This window comes from Ptiloglossa arizonensis, chromosome 1 (genome assembly GCF_051014685.1).
Source record: "Ptiloglossa arizonensis isolate GNS036 chromosome 1, iyPtiAriz1_principal, whole genome shotgun sequence".
In the NCBI taxonomy this organism is placed as follows: Eukaryota; Metazoa; Arthropoda; class Insecta; order Hymenoptera; family Colletidae; genus Ptiloglossa; species Ptiloglossa arizonensis.
The window spans coordinates 34,854,793-34,872,832 of NC_135048.1; the positions used below are offsets into that span (position 1 = coordinate 34,854,793).

Consider the following 18,040-nt stretch of genomic DNA (forward strand, 5'->3'; position numbering starts at 1 on the left):
AATATTTTTTACGAATTAAGGGTAGTGGTTATTTTTTTGTATATGATTGATCGTTACGTTTGTATATAACATTGATTGTTGTATAAGAGCTGCTTGATGGAATACATGAGTGATAACTATTTTCTAAAACATGCTGCATTACTACACCAATTGAAAAGCTCCTATTCATTTTATTACTTTTCTATATCATTTTTAAATACAAATTTGTTGACTTTTTAATTTTTATATAAAAATTGTATTTTTACAGTTTACAGTGAATCTTTTCATAAAAATTATAGATTTGCTATATTCAGGAAAGTTAACTATTCCGTGTTTAAATAATTATCTGTCAATTTTATAACTTTCATAAAAACAATGTATTATGTAAAGTTGATTAAAAAAAGAGTATATGTCAGTATTAAATATATATTTATTGTATGTAAACTAAATATATTTGTCATGTATAATATACACATTAAGTATATATTATAATATTTCATACTTTAATTTCAATATACATTAAACATAATTTCTTTTACTATCAGTCATTTGTCAACTGAAAGAGCAAGCATTTTACAAAATTTTATCTTATAAAAATTTAAATAATAAATATACAATTAACCACAAAACATGGGATAATTTATTTAATTTGTTTTTCTAAATTTATTTAAATTGTTGAGGTGGAGGGCCAAAAATACTTCCACTTTGTTTACTTGCAGTTCTGGATGGAGCAAATCCAAGCATTTTTTGAATATTCTGTAAATAATAAATATAGCTTTTAATTAATTGATTAGGACTATACTTTTAATATGAAAATTATTTAGTTATTTCAAGTATAACAGAAAACTATCAGAACATTTAAAACTGTCAATTTGAAGATTTACTTTATAAAAAGGTACATTTACCTGTCTAATACTCATAGTGCATAATATATAGAGAAAAATAAATGAACATTCCGTATAATCATCCCCTGGAAGATTTCTGTGCGATAAACCTTGTATCCAACTGATTGGAACAAAAGGTAATCTTGCTACTACTCTACCATCAAAGATGCTATTAAACATACTGAGAAGAGCAGTAAATGCAAATCCAATTGCGAACATTGATTTCATTTTCACAAGAGACAAATCTCTATTGTTATTTTTTAATCTTTCTTCTTCTCGTTCAATTTTTTTCTTTTGTTGCTTATCCAATGAATCCCCATGTGCTTCCTTCCTCTTTTCCACTAAAAATAATTTTATTTAATAATACAATGAATTTATTTTAACTTTAAAATAATCATCATTTAGAAACTTACATTTCTTACTTTGCTTCTCTACCTCAGCCTTCAATTTTTGATATTTTTCCGTTCTATAAACCATTAACCATGTTAAACCTGTAAATAATATAAAATTACATTAAAAAAACACAAAAGAATATAACCTCAAATTGAAACAAGAAATATTTAAAAACCTTATACCTTCTCCTAATAAAGCTGTACAGATACTAATAAATACAATTAAAATAGTATCTGCCCACATATTAATAGAAAAAATTTATTAAATATTGCTTAAATTATTTAGACATGTAATTCGCGTATTACTATGCTGAAAATTCTAACAATGTATTTGATACGAAGCTTGAACTCTTGAATAGCTGTGAATGGGTATAAAATTAATTCTCATTATTCTTTCCATGACAAGTACTTTTAGATTTATATTTCAAGAAATAATAAAAGAACGTTTATGATTTAAAGAAAATTTAAGAAACAAAACATCAGCAGAGAAGAATTGTTTAGTTAAGGATGTATGATTTCATTATAAAGTCTTTATTTTACAATAAATATTCCTTGTGTTATTTAATAATTTTATTCGACATTTTTCTTTTATGTCGATAAACAATCTTATTGTTAACACATAACTGTAAAAAGGTACAATATATACATACAATAATAGTATTACAAACGAGTGTTCGTAGAAAAACAGTTCTAAATTTAAATATATTTAATAGTTTATGATTTATAGATTGCAAACTATTTAATGTTAACTTAAAATACTGATTCCCACCCTGGAGAGTTATGTATCGAAATAAATGTTGCACCTTTTATTATTAACATTACATATTAGATGCATCACATAATACTTTTGGTCACGTAAATGGTAAAACAAGGGAGCACCTACATATGTTTACTGGACACATGTTGGTAAATTTATGTAAATAAAAAAAGACATTTATAACATATTGTGCTACCATTAAGATTCAATGTAATATTTAAATCCGTTATAAATGTCAATCGCTCATTACGCTTTTAATATTATCAGTCATGAAAACTGTCTAATTTTTTTTCTAGTTGTTGGATGCTTTCATTTCTTAAGCATTTTCTAATCTCAAACCCAAGAGCGGCACCTAATGGTGGTGGAACGGCATTGCCGATTTGGCGATGTTTATCGAGTATGTTTCCATAAAAGCGAAAAGAATCCGGAAAACCTTGCGATCTAGCACATTCTCTTACACTTACAACTCTGGTTTGTTCAGGATGTAAAACGCGGCCCTGTATACAATAACAAAATATATCCTTAAATATATATACAAAGTGTACAGAATATAATTAATGAAAATAATATTGACCTGTTTACCCATAGGTTCTGGATTCGTAATAGTAGTACCAAAAAATCCATCCCATTCTAGTCTACCATATAAGCCCGCCCAATGATTATGACGGTTTCCAGTGTGAGGTAAACACCATGGAATTAAAGTACCATATTGTCTATCCATTGGATCACACCGTTTGCGTTCACAACAGCTACACACACCACGAAATGCTCCAGTGGAACTTTTACCAACCTTCTTATCATGATGAGTATATTCTCTATAATACAAATAAGTAGATTATTTATTTTGCAAAGTAATTACTTTTTATGAAAAAAAAAAAAAAAAAAACGCGAATTGCACGTACAATTTTTTTGAGTACATTCCATCGCTTAAACGTATCGCAATGTTTGGCAAGTCTCGCCAATCAGATCCACTCGCAGTTGGAATGTGTGCTATTCGAGTTTCGACTAATGGCGCCATGTCTTTGCAAACGTGATCTCTCAATATAGTATCAGGCTCTTTAGGTCTTACCTACATATGAATAGACGAGCATTTTTAATAGAAAAAAGTTCAGTACCAATATTACTTCATCAAAAATTAATGATTTTGGTATTACTTTTCTTTGAAAGTGGGATATTGCTTCATCTCCATAAGCCATTTCTTCTTTGTTCCAACCATTTCGAATGTTAGGTAAATCAGACATTGCATCGCGAACACTGATAGTTCTATATGGTGCTGATTCTGTCCAATCACAATTTGATGAATACTACAAAGCAAATAAAATATTATTAAATTCAAATGGATAAATTTAACGATTTGTATGCCAATTTAAGTATATTTTACTTTTTTATTATCCACAATTACACTTAATTGGCATGCCCGTTTGCTAAATACATGGGTCGGTTCTGGGTATTTTGGAAGTATCTCACCAGGTGCGGCAGCTAATATTATTAATCTAAAAATATTTAAATAACGAATAAAAACACTAATGTACATAAATAAAGATAGATATTTTATCGGTACAATTTGAGCTTTACATACCTTCTTCTTGTTTGCGGAATACCGTAATTTCCAGCTTGCAGAATACCAAATGTACATTGATAACCCATTCGTACAAGACATCTCAATGTCAATTTGAGTACCATACTTCTTTTAAAAGAAACAAAGTTTCTAACATTTTCCATAACAAAAAATTTTGGTCTATAATAATCACAATAAGATAAACACGATACTACTAAAGAATTCTTAAATAAGGAATATTGTCGTGAATTAAAACGGTTCATGCCGCTAAAGCCTTGACAAGGAGGTCCACCGCATAATAATTCTACCTCACCTTTCTGAGGTAAACGTTGTCCACTATTATCGCAAAGCTCACCCTATACAAATGTTAAAAACATATTTCAGATTCGTATGTATTATATGATTTTTCAGATTTTAAAATCTTAATTATATTTGATTACAATATGTAATACGTACATTCATAACTTTTTGCAGAAGGACATTACAATCCTCACAAAATACCGTCGTATCAGGATTATTAAGTCGATACGCGCATGCAGCTGGTTCTTCTTTCTCAATTGCCCATTGATTGTTTGTAATACCAGCTTGTCGTAATCCTTCAGATAATCCTGCAACACAAATTTTAAATTAGAAAACAGTGTTAATAATCCAATTGCACTACTATCTACCAGAAACTTTACACAAATTATGTACTTAAATTTTAAAGTTTATACCAACCACCACAACCAGCAAAAACATCTAGTGTTTTCAACTTCTTTACCACGGCACAATGATCTATTGGTTTTTCAATTATTTTCTTAATATCACAATTTTCCAATTGTTTATTTTTGCATTTTGCTTTTCCCTTTCCTTTTCCAGGCTTCCCAATATTCATAGCACGATCTGGTGGATCAGCAAATATCTTTTCTGAAGAATTATAAGCCTGAGAAAAGTAAAAGCGATTTGGACCACCAGCAGTCCATTCCTCCACTGATTGATCTAAATTCTCCGAATATGCTAGGTAACATTTACCTACTACTTCAGAAAACGTTACATCGCAAACTGAAAAATTTAATTTAGAAAGATTTATTTATATTGACCAGAATGATTTATAAATTAGTATACATTTAAACATTGGTACCTTCGTCGCTCCAATATACCATATTGAGATCAACTTGCTGCATTAATGTAAGTCCTTTGTGTGTGTTTTCTGGTCGATACATTTTATTTATTTTAATCCATACATCAGACGAAGCAACTAATTTATTATTGGTTGTTGCATATATTGCTTTAATGTAACCAATATGAAATGGTTCAGGTGTATCATAGTTGGAGCCTTTAACATGGTCTGAAGATTTCCGATAATACTCAGGATACATATCTTCATCTACCTTTCCTTTCTTTGTTTTGGAGATCGTATGATATGTTGATGTATATTTAAATTTTATAGCTCCTGGTGATAAGAATACAGTAGAGCCAACCTTAAATTCTTCACCTTTGTATTTTACCATATTGTACGTTACTTCTTTGCTACTTTTCTCTTCTTCTCTATCAAAGACCTGGAAGAAAACAAATATTTTGTTTTTTGTTCATATTAAAAGTCAAAAGAACAACTATAGAAACCTTAAATTTAATTTTGCAAACCTTTGGTGTGTAAAAGCATTGTAATGTAGTAAAGCGCACACAAGCAGGACAAAATCGATGACTGATTTCTTTTCGCTGGCATACAGCATCTAGAGGAGGATCTTCAAAACGAGCTGTTTCCGGAGTGTATCGTTTTTGGTAAAAAAACGTTTTTCCATTTATATTCTGTATTTCATCTTCTGGTAATAAATCTGCATTACCTGAAATATGATAAACAATATTAAAAAATGTGTATTACAAGATTTTTTCAATTATGGATTACATAATTTTACCTAATTGACTCCAATTTTGTGAACTACTTTTAAAAATAACAGTGGCTTTGGATTTAACTGAAGTAAATGGTACATTATCACATTCATCCAGTAAGAACAATTCTAAAGGGTCTGATGTTTCACCAAGTACAGTATCACTACCTCTTCTAAACCAATTTGCATGACACAATTTTGCACCATTCTTATCTTCCCACATATACATGACCTTAGCTATTTGCAATGGTACAGTGGGATCATTTGATTCGATCAATACATAATCATTTGTATTTATTTCTTCATCAACTACCATTACTGATTTATAAAATGTTCTTCGACCATCATCTATAATCGATTCTCCTATCCATGTTATTTCCTTCTCTACACGCTTAAATTCTTTTAAAATCATCTTCTGAGTAATTTTTGTATTTTCTATTAATGTTTCATTAAATTCATCTTCCTGATCTGAATCATCAGCTTCCTAAATTTATAAAAGTGCAATACATATTTGTTAGTTAATAAATTTGATTCAAATTATTCAGAGAATTTATAGAGTTTAATTAAAATTTGTTACTTGTATAGCCATATTTGGACATCTTCTTTTATTGCAAGCCTGTTTACTCTTTCCAGACCCGCCAAATTTGGTCATATCTTTGCAAGCAGAACAAACTCCACAATCGGGTTGTTGACAGGTTTCGCATACTCCACATCTATGCCTCTTAGGTCCCTATTACAAATGTAGTACATTTAATACAATAACTTTATTTTTTATAAAAATATTGATTACGTACCGATACATCTTTTTCATTATTAGTAGCTAACTGGTCAGAGAAGAATGTTTCGAACATATTATTAACTAATTTTGTAGTTGTAGCCTTTGTCCAAGAAATTTTCTTATTCTTTTGATCTCTAGGTTGTGTTCTTCGCAATGCAATTCTCTTATTTAGTGTTACACCTGCAAGTGTTACTAATGCTCGCATACATGGACTTGTAATTAATAAAGGATCTTCTGGTCTTGCTGATGTGTCAAAGGAAATAACTTGATCACAAATAAACTGAGCATATCGTAACAAGGAATCTTCTGTAAATCTAGATAATCCTTTAGGTGGAACTATAGTCTGAAAGAAAATTTACATATATTTAAGTAAAAATTAAAGTGCCTTATATTGTTTGTTATTTTGTTTTTCAGAGAAAAATTTTACCTGTAATTTATTTAATAAATCTTCGTAGGTGGGATTAATTTCATCTAATAAGAATTCTATAACTATTTTGCTCATATAAATTTTTTCTTTTACAGAATCCATAAATGGTGCATATGCTTCAGCAGGTTCCATTAATATATATTCTGCAAATGCTGTAGTGAATCCTACGAGTGCTAATTCACCACCATCAAAACCTGACACCCACCACTCGTTTATTGGTCCCATATCTTTTGTAGGCACACCTCCCTCTGGACAGGCATTTTCTTCATAAATAGGTTTCATATAACCAGAAAAATAAAGTACTACATTTTTTTCGATCAGGCCAGTGTCAAAAGAACACAAATGTCCATTTTTATCATATACACTATAAAAAGAAAAAAAAATATGAAATGAAATTTAATATTTTTAAAAATCTGTACATGTATTTTCTTTATATTATAAAGAATGACCTACCAAAAGTCAGTTATCTTATTTTGCGGCCTTTCATCACCTTCATGAACCATAGCTTCTTCTCCTGTGAATAAAGATAGTTTTGGATTGGTTAATGCAATAAGTTCTTCTTCAGCCCCATTAGGATGACCTGGATATATCTTTATATCAGTACTCGTTAGCTTCTGACAACAATATTCACACTTTTGGTGAACATTTATAGGTTTCTGAAGTAGAGTTTTTGACTCTTCTACATTTGCAATATAGTTTTCTGTTTTAGTTTTCTTAAGGGTATTGTTTTCAGATTCATCGTTTGATTCTTGTTGCTCCTGATTCGATTCAATTTCAGATTTAACATTGTGCGTTATGTTTTCTTCAATTTGTGCCAACATAGGAGCCTTCGATTTCAATTCTTCGGCTGCATCACTTTTCCTTTTAGTAGGTTTCTTCAATTGAGTCTTTTGTTTTGATGTGTTTTTAGTAGCATCTCGATTAACTTTGTGCAAATTTTGTGCAACTTCTACATTAATATATTTTCCATTACGAAGTTTCTTTCTATCATTATTTGATTCTTGAAGTATCATAGTTTCAATCATTGATGAATGAGAAATAAATTTAATCTCTTTATCATTTGGATTACTCTCTGCATTTGTTTCCACGGTATGTTTAAGCATTTTACTCGTGTTCTTATTCTCCTTCATAACATCTCCGTTTAAAGGTATTTGATGTCTTTCTATATCATCAATCTGTGTTTTCTTCTCTGTCTCGTAACTTTCAGTGTTTGCTATGATAGCCGGCATCATGTTAAATGAAGTCAATTATTTTCACTGAATTCTCGTTTCAGAACTTGTCTCTTACGGAATATGAACTTCTTACATCTAAATCGCAACTACCTTGATAGGAATGTACTCGTATTGTTAGAGATAATTACAAATGAACACGTTCTCTCATAGTTTCACAGATGCATAACACAGACGTAGGTATTAGCCATGTATGCTAATGGTGAACCGCCAAAATCTTTCAAAGCTTGTTTACATGAAGACGCCATTCCTAGGCACATTGATATAGGGCTATACATCATATACGACTTATTTTGATTATTTATTTAAATAACATATTTTAATAAGGCAAACTTTAATAAGTACACCTTTACACAATATATCAGTTTAAATATATTATTAAATGTTATATTATTTTTTGTGTATTTAAAATGAAATAAGCGTCTGTACTTCGTCCAACGAGAGACTAAAAGGTGCTAAACAAAACCATGTGACTGCGGTACACTCTTATTGGTCGTGGTGATTCTGACTAGAAGGTATTAATGTAGATCTCATGCTTAATGAATCCAAATACCGTTTTGAGATCTTTATGCATTTCTAATACACTTTTTTTTTACTGTGTTTTACACAGTTCTAAATTGGCTATGTAAGAACATTGCTATTTATATATATAAATCGTAACTTGTCCACTAGATCAAATGAATTAAGTGTATAAATTCTGTTATATTTGTGGCACAGCTCCTTCGGTTATGATCGTGTCTGAAGTCACGCGATTTTGTTTAGCACTTTCCAGAGTCTCGCTGAATGAAGTATGTTTAGTATACGTTACACCTGGCGGCATTATTCGTTCTGTTTGAGGGGATTACAGTGGCGAAATGCATCCCCTTTAACTTCACAACAAATTTCTACTTATCGCGTGGTTGAAACACTAGATGGCGTTATGGAAGCCTTATTATTATTTATTAAATCGATATTGCATTTTAATACATTTCTGTACATATCATTTAAATAATACGTGTAAAATATTGTTTACAAGTATCATAATTCATTTTCAAAATGATAGTATACATATATTTTATACAAATTTGTTTATTGCATTGATAATTTATCATAAAGTATCGCGAAATTACTGATAGTTCTGATTTCCGATACTTATGTGATAACTATTTGATAAACTATTTTAAACTTTAAATATCACAAGCAATTATTATTTCATAGCGATTTATATGTTCTGTCACATGTAGGAATATGTATGTATATATTGAAATTAACCATTAATTTATAGTCGGTTAGTTAAATTATAACTAGTTTTTTTTGTTAACAATAAATTATTTACAGCTTTATTCTTAGGGAATTTTTTAATAACTAATTAAATTGATATATATTTATTATAAAAGATAAACGTCAAAATTAAACGTTAAATTAAATTTCAAAAAACACAATCGATAACGTGACGCGTAAATTGAACAACTTTATCTTTACATGATTTAATAAACACATCATTTATTTACCCTTATATATTATTTAATTATTGTATCATACTTTATTATTTAAGATTCTATTAACGCTGCTGTTATATGTTAGTTTGTATTTTTCACAAATGTAATAATTATATTTTGGCAGTGGTGTTAGTGGTAATATAAATAATGTATAAAAACACGAAAAAAGAAACTGAAATAAAATTTATATTCTCTTCTCATTTAGTTCTCGGTTTTATCATTTGCGGCGCTGTGGAATGTACCACTAAAAACCAAGCATACTTATATATAATAGTTATGCTTTATTTATGGTGAAAACGATCGATATAGTCGAGTTAAAAGAATACGATAAATGTTTTTGAACGATATAGTCTTATAAATTTTAGTAATGGTATATTACTAATAATAAAATTAACGATATAAATTGTATAATAAGTTATTGTATATTAATATAATTTGTCAAATTATTTTACTTTTTGAGATTCAACAGTTATCAAAACTTCAATTGTCTTCGAACAGGCAGAAAACAGTAATATTTAATCGAAATAGATACAGGTATTTATACAAGAAGCAAATTTGATATTTCTTTAATTTACAAGTTTAAATGCATACAATCTATTAACTGTTTGAATGCAAAGAAGCACAACTGCGTTTATATGTGAATAATGCCAGTAAGTGCGATTGCACTTCTCTTGTTTTATGTTAGAAAATTGTCAAAAGCTCTAACCAGTTTTTTCTCTTGTTTCATTATTCAATGTTGTTATTTAATACTGCTTAGTATTTGTAGATGCTTATTTGACACATCACATTTATTTTTGCAATCGTCTTCGACATTCAAACGGTTAAAGAAAGAATCTATTATGTTACTTTCTAATAATAATACGGAATAACTATTGCTTAAATTTATTGTGCACATTGGTTAACTTCTGAACAAATTCATTCAAGTAAAATATGTTGTTGTCTAGTTGTTTTTTCAGAAGTTATACATTTTAAGTGTTATATTTTTTTTATTTATTTAAAACTTATCCTATTTTGCAGTTACATGTCGTACCTAAGTATATAGGAACTAATAAAACATGGGAAGTGCAAACATAACAGATGAACAAAAGAAATTTTTGGAGGAATGTGAAAATGAGTTTAAAGATCGTTATACAGATAAAGACAGTGCATTTATGAAAATTAAAAACATGGATACAAAAAGGCCACCAATTGTAGATCCTTGGTACAATAAATCACGTAGATCTCAATATGAGTGGATGCGACAAAATCATGGTCATGGAAGGCGCAATAATGCTTGGGAAAGACGTAACAATGACAGAGGCGATAGACACGACCGACATAATGATAAACATTTTCATCGTAATTATAGACCATACTAATGTTAATACAATATTTGTAATTCTAATCGTTTTATTATAAATATGTTTATTTTTCCTTATATACTAGCTGATATAAAACTTGTTAACATTTAATTAATTAGATGAAACATACGTCACATCAAATGTACATCTTTGACATATTGCCAAGTTTTGTACTGGTTAATGTACTTAGATTGGTATATAAGAAAAGATTATAAAATAAAGTTCACATAAACAAGTTTTTGATCATACATTGAATTGTAGTTTTAATTTTACTTACCATTTTCACAGTTTGTGAATAAAACCTCAAATAAAAAAGATGGTAGGGTATAAAGACTGGTTACAAAACTGAGTACTACCAATTATAGAACATTCTACATAATACATACAGTGTAATTGTTTTTATGATACTGCTTTCCATTCATATTACATCAAATTAAAATTTTTAAATAAAGTTTATCCTATTATAAACTCATAATGGCGAGAGAACGAATATTTTTTATCATTTATCGGATGCTTCGATAATTTTTGTGGTTAACCTACATATTGAGTGACAAAAGTTTTATCGTGTATTGTACAAATAGAAGCAAACTGATAGTCAAACGATATATATGCAGACGGATAAGATTGAATTTTTATAAAGGTAACGCCTTTAAATAATACTATACCGGTATAAAATACATTTACCAAATAAGATAATCAGTTGTTGCACTATAAACTTAAAGTACACAATTCTTTTGTTTTCATTATATGTAATTAAATTTGATTGAACAAAATCAATACGTTTTCTGTGTTAATGGTAAGAGGTGTATCTTTTAGTTTGATATATAAAGATTGTTGGTTATAAAACATCTGCGTCTAGAATACGACTAATGGTTGCATGCAAGAGATTTGAAAGTATACATTTCGCAATTACAATCCACGTCAATCAAGGGTTCTATTTACATTTAATTACTCGTCAATTTAAACATGGCAGACTATCGATTAAATATGCGATGGTCTACCATGAATAAATTCAGTAAACACTTTTAGCGACGCGGTTCGGACGTTTTTAAATTGACGATAGTGTTTTAGAGTGACTGTGATATACTCACATGACATGCGTGTGCGCGGGTTTTAAAGGAATTTATCAGATGTAAAATACTGCGTTACTGATAAATATTCTTAGCTTTATATGTGATGGATTCATCTATAAATTGTTGAAAGTTTTTGATTAAAGAAATTTTTTTGTAGTGTATTCATTCAGTGGGAAAAGTAAGTAAAACTTCTCTATTATTGTACCGATACAAGTCTCTTTATTTTTAACGATTTGTTAAATTATTATCACAGAGATAGCACAAACTTGGTAAATATTTTGAATTATACGTATTATTTATATAGTTATGCTATAAATAAAAGAATTCAAACTATTTGTCATTGTTAGATTTTTTTTTAATCTGATTCATGAATATTAATGTGCATCTTTTCCTTATCAGAAAAAAAGCAGAGCAAAGATATATGTATTTTTAATTAAAGTTGGAAAATACTCTGAACTTTGTCTTGATTATTTATCACGAAATAACAGTTTTTATAATACAAGTGAATTATACAATATATATGGAGATATTTAAAATCTCTTAATTTTTTTTTTATTAAGGGACTGCATTTTATATTTTCTTTTCAGATTTACGATATTGCCATTGAAATAAATTAATATTGATACAAAGGTATCAAACAGATTTATTCTTGAAGTCAAATATTTATAATTATATATAAAAAAAAAAATAGTTGATTATTTCTTATAATAATCTTCAATGGATTGGTACAAGAAATTACTTGGTAGAAAGTAAGATAAAATAAAATATTGTTGAATATATATTTGTTGAAGAATTTTTAAACAGTAACATTCTTTTATTATAGATCCAATATTTCTACAGACGACTTAGAAACTGTTGTCGAGAGAAAAGAACGATGGAGAAGCATCTATGCAATTTATTTTACTATGTTTCTGATGTCTCTTGGATTCAGTATTATACTCACTGGAGTATGGCCATATCTTGATAAAGTAAGTGTAATAAGACAAACAGTAAAAGTAAATTGTAATATTTCATAATATGTTAATATTACAGTTAGACAACACAGCAGGCAAAGAATTCATGGGATATGTAGTTGCAGCGAATCCTTTGGCACAAATGTTATTTTCTCCCTTAGTTGGATGGTGGGGAGACAAAAGGGGATCAATAAGAGTACCTCTTTTAACAACATTAGCTCTCTTTACATTTGCATCAGGAATTTATAGCATTCTTGAAATTTTACCAGGCGACCAAAAAATGTTCATGATAGCTGCTAGATTCTTGGTTGGGCTTAGTTCTGGTTAATATTTTACTTAATATCATTGAACAAAGAGGTAATACCAATCTTAGTTCCAATAATATATCAATATTTTATTTTCAGCAAATATTGCAGTGGCACGGTCTTATCTTTCTGCAGCTACAAAATTTGTAGAAAGAACGCATGCAGTTTCTATGGTATCTCTTGCACAGGTAATACTGTTCAATATGTTCTTGTTATGTAGTTTAACGAAAGTGGTTATATAAGGTTTTAAAATTTGTTAGGTACTGGGATTTGTGGTAGGTCCTGGATTACAAGCAGCTGTTACACCTCTCGGAGAGAATGGTTTTTATATTATGAATTTACCTGTTAATATGTATAATATGACCGGTTGGATAAATGTAATATTGGGAATTCTTAATTTTGTTTTATTTCTTCCATGGAATTTCAAGGAACATAGGATTGCTTTACGCGAAGCTATGCGAAACGAAGGAAAAGCAACAGGTAAAAATTTCCATTTCACATAATGACAGTAGAAATAAATAGATTTTAGAGGTTGATTAACCGTTTTGTTTACTAACTGCAGAAGAAGAAACATTGAAGTCTATAAAACCTGATTATATAGCATCTTGGACGTTAATTTGTGCTTTTTTTGTCTTGGTATTTAATTTCGTTCTCCTTGAAACGTTAGTATAACAATTTGAATGATATATTTTTCCTTTTGTTTACCAGATTTAACATTTTTTGACTTTTCTATAGACTTGGTACTTCTTTAACTATGGACCAGTTTGCTTGGTCAAAGAAAGAATCTTTATATTACATGGGTCTATTGATGAGTATTGGTGCTGTTGTTTCCTGTATCACATTTGTTATGATTGAACCTTTATGTAAAAGGTTGGAACATTCTATAAAAATATGCAATGAAAACCTTAATCTTTTTTTTTATTCATTTTTTAAATGTTATTAGGTTCAATGAACGCAGGGTGATGTTGTGGGGTGGTTTTCTTTTTATGGTAATTGGGAGAATACTATATATTCCATGGGGTCCTGGTCCTCCTCAAATTGCTTATACAAAATGTGAGTACAGAAATATATTTATTTCATTTGTAATGTTGGTAATATGTATACAGCTCGAAATTTATTTTCTGTGTTTTTCGAATTTTATATTTTCTTTACACAAACTTTATTATATTTCATAGCATTTAGTAATGGTACAAAAGATATCAATGCTACAGAAATATTAGGATGTCCAAGTACTCAAGAGTGGTGTATATACACACCCCAACTCACGGTTACACAATTTTTCATTGGATACGGTTTTACAACTATAGGCTATCCATTAGGCGTTACTTTAATACAAACTATCTTCAGTAAGGTATTAGGACCACGTCCGCAAGGGGTGTGGATGGGTTTCATGACAGGTGCTGGATGTGCATCTCGGGCTTTAGGTCCAGTATTTGTTACTGTGATTTATGCACGTTTTGGAACATATTATGTGTTTGGTATTACCGGCTCAATGTTAATATTATGTATGCTGTGGTTACAAATTGTAAATGAACGTTTAGTTCCTCCGAAAGGAATTGTTCCAAAAGATGTAGCAGAACCTAGTGTTGGAATTCCATTGGTTCATCTTAAATCTAATAACGCTCAAGAGTCAAATAATACACAAAAGAATATTAAAACTGTGGAATGTGATAATGTTTAGTAATAATCATATTTGAAGTGCAATTTTATTTTTTACAATTTTATACACCAACATATATGACTGCCACTAAAAGCTAGTTATGAACGCAATGATGATATTACGAAATGCAAGTATATTTTTTATGAATATTTAGATTTCTAATATATGTTTTACACGCATAAATATATAAGAAAACTATAAAGCAATATACGTACAAATAACAAAAGAATACAGTTACGTAGCTATCGGGTAAATGAAGGACAATTATTGTAGGAATAAATTTATTGAATTTTACTGTTAATCTATTTTTACATTGGAAGAAATAGGATTGGAAAGTGCAAACAATTAGACCGTATTATGGATTCAGGATATTGTGACGACTGATTAAATAATAAAAGAAAATACTTTAGACAATCAAGAATGTGGTATAACCATTGAGTACAAAAAATTTCAAAGTATTCAATGACATTAAAAGAATGATACAATTTATGAGTATTATATAGATAAAAAGAAACTAATCAAACTGTTACTCATATCCTTTGAATTTACAAAATATTAGTGATATAATAGTAAAGACTGATATTTAGATAAATATAGTAACATTAAATATCAAAATAGAAGCTTAATTGAATTTAGGAGCTTCAAACGTCTTCCATTGAACAATGTAACTTTAGATGTACTTACCACAAACGAATGGGATTTTATAGAATTACTACTCAAATATTGTAACAAGTATTGTCAATAAAATATTTTTTTTTTTAAATATGTATATACCTTTTAAGAACGATCCACCATTAAGTAATATGTGTGATAAGGGATGCGATTGGAATAAAGTAAAATATTCGTGCTGTTAGAAAATGAAATTTTAAGTATCTTCACTTTCATAAAATTAATCGAAAGAAATGTTTATTTTGAAAATTCAGAATACTTTAATTACTATATAGGCCATGGATGATTGTTCATTTTAGAATCTATTTAAAGAAAATTAAGGAAACATACTCAGTTTTATTTGTATCTCTCATTGAAAATGAGAATTGCTTAATTATTATCTATTGTATTTGTCTACACTGTATTGATATAAATATTGTAAAAGCAAGAATAAAGTTTTACGAAGAAAACTACAAAATGAAAAAATTATTATAAATACACACACTCGCAGTAATATGTATTCTTATGGAATTATGAGATTACAGAACGATTATAAGTTATGAAAAACCATTAACACGGATTCTTAGAAATTCAAAATGATAGAAATGTTGATGTTTTATATAAATTACACTTACACTTACAATTAGTCTTTCTTCTTTGGCTTTTTGGGGTTACGTGATCGAGATTTAGCTTTACAGAGGGGACAAATAGGTGCGTTTCTGTGAATTTGTTGATGGCACGATAAACACGACTTCATAGGAGGCGGTTGTTGCCTGAAAGCAAACAAACGAAACATAGAAAAAGTAGTATGCCATTATGTAATTACTTATTACTACTGTGTATTATTATTCTCACGAATAAAATTCTTATCGTATCTAGTATATCGAATGCAGTTAATTTCACAACTTATATATTATAACGAAATAAGATTAGTAGTTGCATGCTTTGTTATATAAAAATGTAATATAAAATTGAGTTATACCAGTGGTACCTGAATGTTGGAGCGGGCGGACCTGGTGCTGGGGGTAATGGTCTTGGCTCTGGTTTACTTGGACCTTGAAGGGGTTGAGGGGCAAGGAAAGGTGTAGAACTACCTGGATGACCAGGATGGTGTAAGGCGAGTGGAGGTAATAAGTCTTCACCCCGTACTTCCACCCTCCATTCTGCTTTCTGCATCGGGCGTTCAAAATAGCTGCGAACAAACCATCTACGCGATAAAAATCATATTCAAAATTGCTTATACGTACAACATATTTAGTAAAGTTTCTAAAAATTGGATAAATATGCTAATATCTATATTTAAAAAGCAGATTAGTAACGTATAATGCGTTTCCTCGTAAAGTATTTTAATACAATGGAGGTCTTCTATATAGCAACAGAAATCGTATACTTAAATTAAGTAATAAGTAGCGATACTTTTAGTATATTATGTGTAAAAATATTGTTGCAGCGCCAAAGATAATTATCCCTAAATAATGTAATAGAAAACTAGTATACTTACTCCGGTGAAATGAGATCCGATTCCGTTTCGTACAATTCTGGTAACCTTTCCAGACCTAAGAATTCTCTGCGCATGCGATCGATATCGTGCTTCAGGGGCTGATAGTCATTATTATGAATCAATTTTGCCGTTTCCCTTGCTTTGTTCCTAGCTTCCTCTGCTTGTTTAATAACAGTTTCCATCTAAATAGTTATATCAATGATTACACGTGCGATCTATTCGAAAGATAACATTAGAAAAGTATTTAATCGTACAGCATTAATATCCGCGTGTATTTGTCGCAATTCTTCGACATGTGCCATTTTTTCTTGCATAAGAAGATCCATTTCCTGTTTGTACTCTATTAAACATTTCTCTTCTTGCTCGGTTTGTTCCACTTCTTGCAAAATCCTTTGCTTCATTTTTTCCAACTGAAGAGTCTTCGACCTAGTAAAACAGGCAGAAGTTTTGTTTGAATATAAAAAGCTTTATTTTATGAAAAATATATGACATTGACAGGGATGCTAAAGTATTTTACAATTCACAGATTTTCATAAAATTATATTGAATTTATGAAAAGAGGTTGACAAAATACTCTCGAGTATGTACTTGATATCTTTCAGAGCCTCCAATTTCGCAAAAATAACCGTGGTTTCCGTAGCTGACATCATTAAACGCTTTTTGGCACTTTTGTTTAGACAAGCTCTGTCTAACGGAAGACAACTTGTTTATAAAATAGATGCAGCAAGTTGGAAAGCAGTGTTCCGTTCGTCAAGGCATCACGGATGAAATATTTTCGAGAGAATTAACGCAACACTGTGTGTCCGATAGTTTCATTCAAAATCAAACGAAATCGTTAGTCTCTTAATTGTATACTGAAAAGCAAACCGACACCGCTGATGTACGATACAATGAACATAATTCGTGCAATGAATCGCAGCGACAGTTGTACCCTTATAGATCGGAAACAACAGGATTCTAAATGGAAAGGAATGCGCGCGGCGTTCAGCGATGTATTGGCAAACTACGATAAAAAGGGCGGTTTGGTTTGAAACGATACGCGTAAGTGGGAATTTGTTCAAAAATGTTTCGGTACGATTTGATAAGAACAATCTATTACAATTGAGTGGAAGAGTATAACGGCTTATGGTACGCGCGACAAATTCGATTGAAAACTCGAGTTGTTATCTCTCGCATCGATAAATTGGATCGAAACGGAGGTCGTTATCTG

At 29.8% G+C, this 18,040-nt stretch overlaps 5 protein-coding genes across 11 annotated transcripts in view; 2 read left to right on the forward strand and 3 right to left on the reverse strand.

Moving 5' to 3' along the window:
* Positions 1-391: 391 nt before the first annotated feature.
* On the reverse strand, positions 392-1,590 carry LOC143146743 (calcium load-activated calcium channel). Its single transcript, XM_076311335.1, has 4 exons — positions 1,439-1,590; positions 1,277-1,354; positions 885-1,204; positions 392-735 (listed from the first exon to the last, which is right to left on the reverse strand). The coding sequence occupies exons 1-4, from the start codon at positions 1,497-1,499 to the stop codon at positions 643-645; spliced, it is 552 nt and encodes a 183-aa protein (XP_076167450.1). The 5' UTR covers positions 1,500-1,590; the 3' UTR covers positions 392-642.
* Positions 1,591-1,837: 247 nt separating this feature from the next.
* On the reverse strand, positions 1,838-8,742 carry LOC143149349 (DNA (cytosine-5)-methyltransferase PliMCI). The gene is made up of 15 exons (XM_076316656.1): positions 7,097-8,742; positions 6,644-7,007; positions 6,233-6,559; positions 6,016-6,168; positions 5,466-5,922; positions 5,194-5,393; positions 4,691-5,108; positions 4,288-4,611; positions 4,027-4,178; positions 3,592-3,926; positions 3,394-3,505; positions 3,167-3,316; positions 2,915-3,081; positions 2,587-2,827; positions 1,838-2,509 (listed from the first exon to the last, which is right to left on the reverse strand). Exons 1-15 carry the CDS (start codon positions 7,873-7,875, stop codon positions 2,276-2,278), a joined length of 4,413 nt encoding a protein of 1,470 aa, XP_076172771.1. The 5' UTR covers positions 7,876-8,742; the 3' UTR covers positions 1,838-2,275.
* A 914-nt stretch (positions 8,743-9,656) lies between these two features.
* LOC143155351 (uncharacterized) lies at positions 9,657-10,938 on the forward strand. The gene is made up of 2 exons (XM_076327983.1): positions 9,657-9,884; positions 10,368-10,938. Exon 2 carries the CDS (start codon positions 10,406-10,408, stop codon positions 10,706-10,708), a length of 303 nt encoding a protein of 100 aa, XP_076184098.1. The 5' UTR covers positions 9,657-9,884; positions 10,368-10,405; the 3' UTR covers positions 10,709-10,938.
* Positions 10,939-10,948: 10 nt separating this feature from the next.
* Positions 10,949-15,776, forward strand: Cln7 (CLN7/MFS domain-containing 8). 3 transcript variants are annotated; one of them, XM_076327920.1, is made up of 11 exons: positions 10,949-11,009; positions 11,720-11,941; positions 12,351-12,512; positions 12,587-12,731; positions 12,796-13,039; positions 13,121-13,209; positions 13,282-13,501; positions 13,584-13,683; positions 13,757-13,891; positions 13,965-14,074; positions 14,197-15,776. In XM_076327920.1, the coding sequence occupies exons 3-11, from the start codon at positions 12,481-12,483 to the stop codon at positions 14,700-14,702; spliced, it is 1,581 nt and encodes a 526-aa protein (XP_076184035.1). In that variant the 5' UTR covers positions 10,949-11,009; positions 11,720-11,941; positions 12,351-12,480; the 3' UTR covers positions 14,703-15,776. The 3 variants fall into 3 exon arrangements, with proteins under 3 accessions (XP_076184035.1, XP_076184043.1, XP_076184025.1); XM_076327928.1 differs by lacking the exons at positions 10,949-11,009; positions 11,720-11,941 and adding an exon at positions 11,026-11,330; XM_076327910.1 differs by lacking the exon at positions 10,949-11,009 and having other exon boundaries at positions 11,416-11,941.
* Positions 15,649-18,040, reverse strand: part of LOC143155326 (zinc finger C4H2 domain-containing protein) — a 186,866-nt gene continuing 184,474 nt past the window's right edge. Inside the window, exons 1-5 of one of the 5 annotated variants that reach the window (XM_076327941.1) lie at positions 17,419-17,750; positions 17,085-17,256; positions 16,831-17,012; positions 16,312-16,536; positions 15,652-16,102 (exon numbers count right to left, since the gene is read on the reverse strand). In XM_076327941.1, coding sequence (XP_076184056.1) covers positions 15,973-16,102; positions 16,312-16,536; positions 16,831-17,012; positions 17,085-17,256; positions 17,419-17,480 — 771 coding nt within the window. In that variant the 5' untranslated portion in view covers positions 17,481-17,750 and the 3' untranslated portion in view covers positions 15,652-15,972. Of the gene's footprint in view, positions 16,103-16,311; positions 16,537-16,830; positions 17,013-17,084; positions 17,257-17,418; positions 17,751-18,040 lie in introns of those variants that run through there. The other 4 variants (XM_076327958.1, XM_076327966.1, XM_076327950.1 and 1 more) reach the window with 4 other exon arrangements.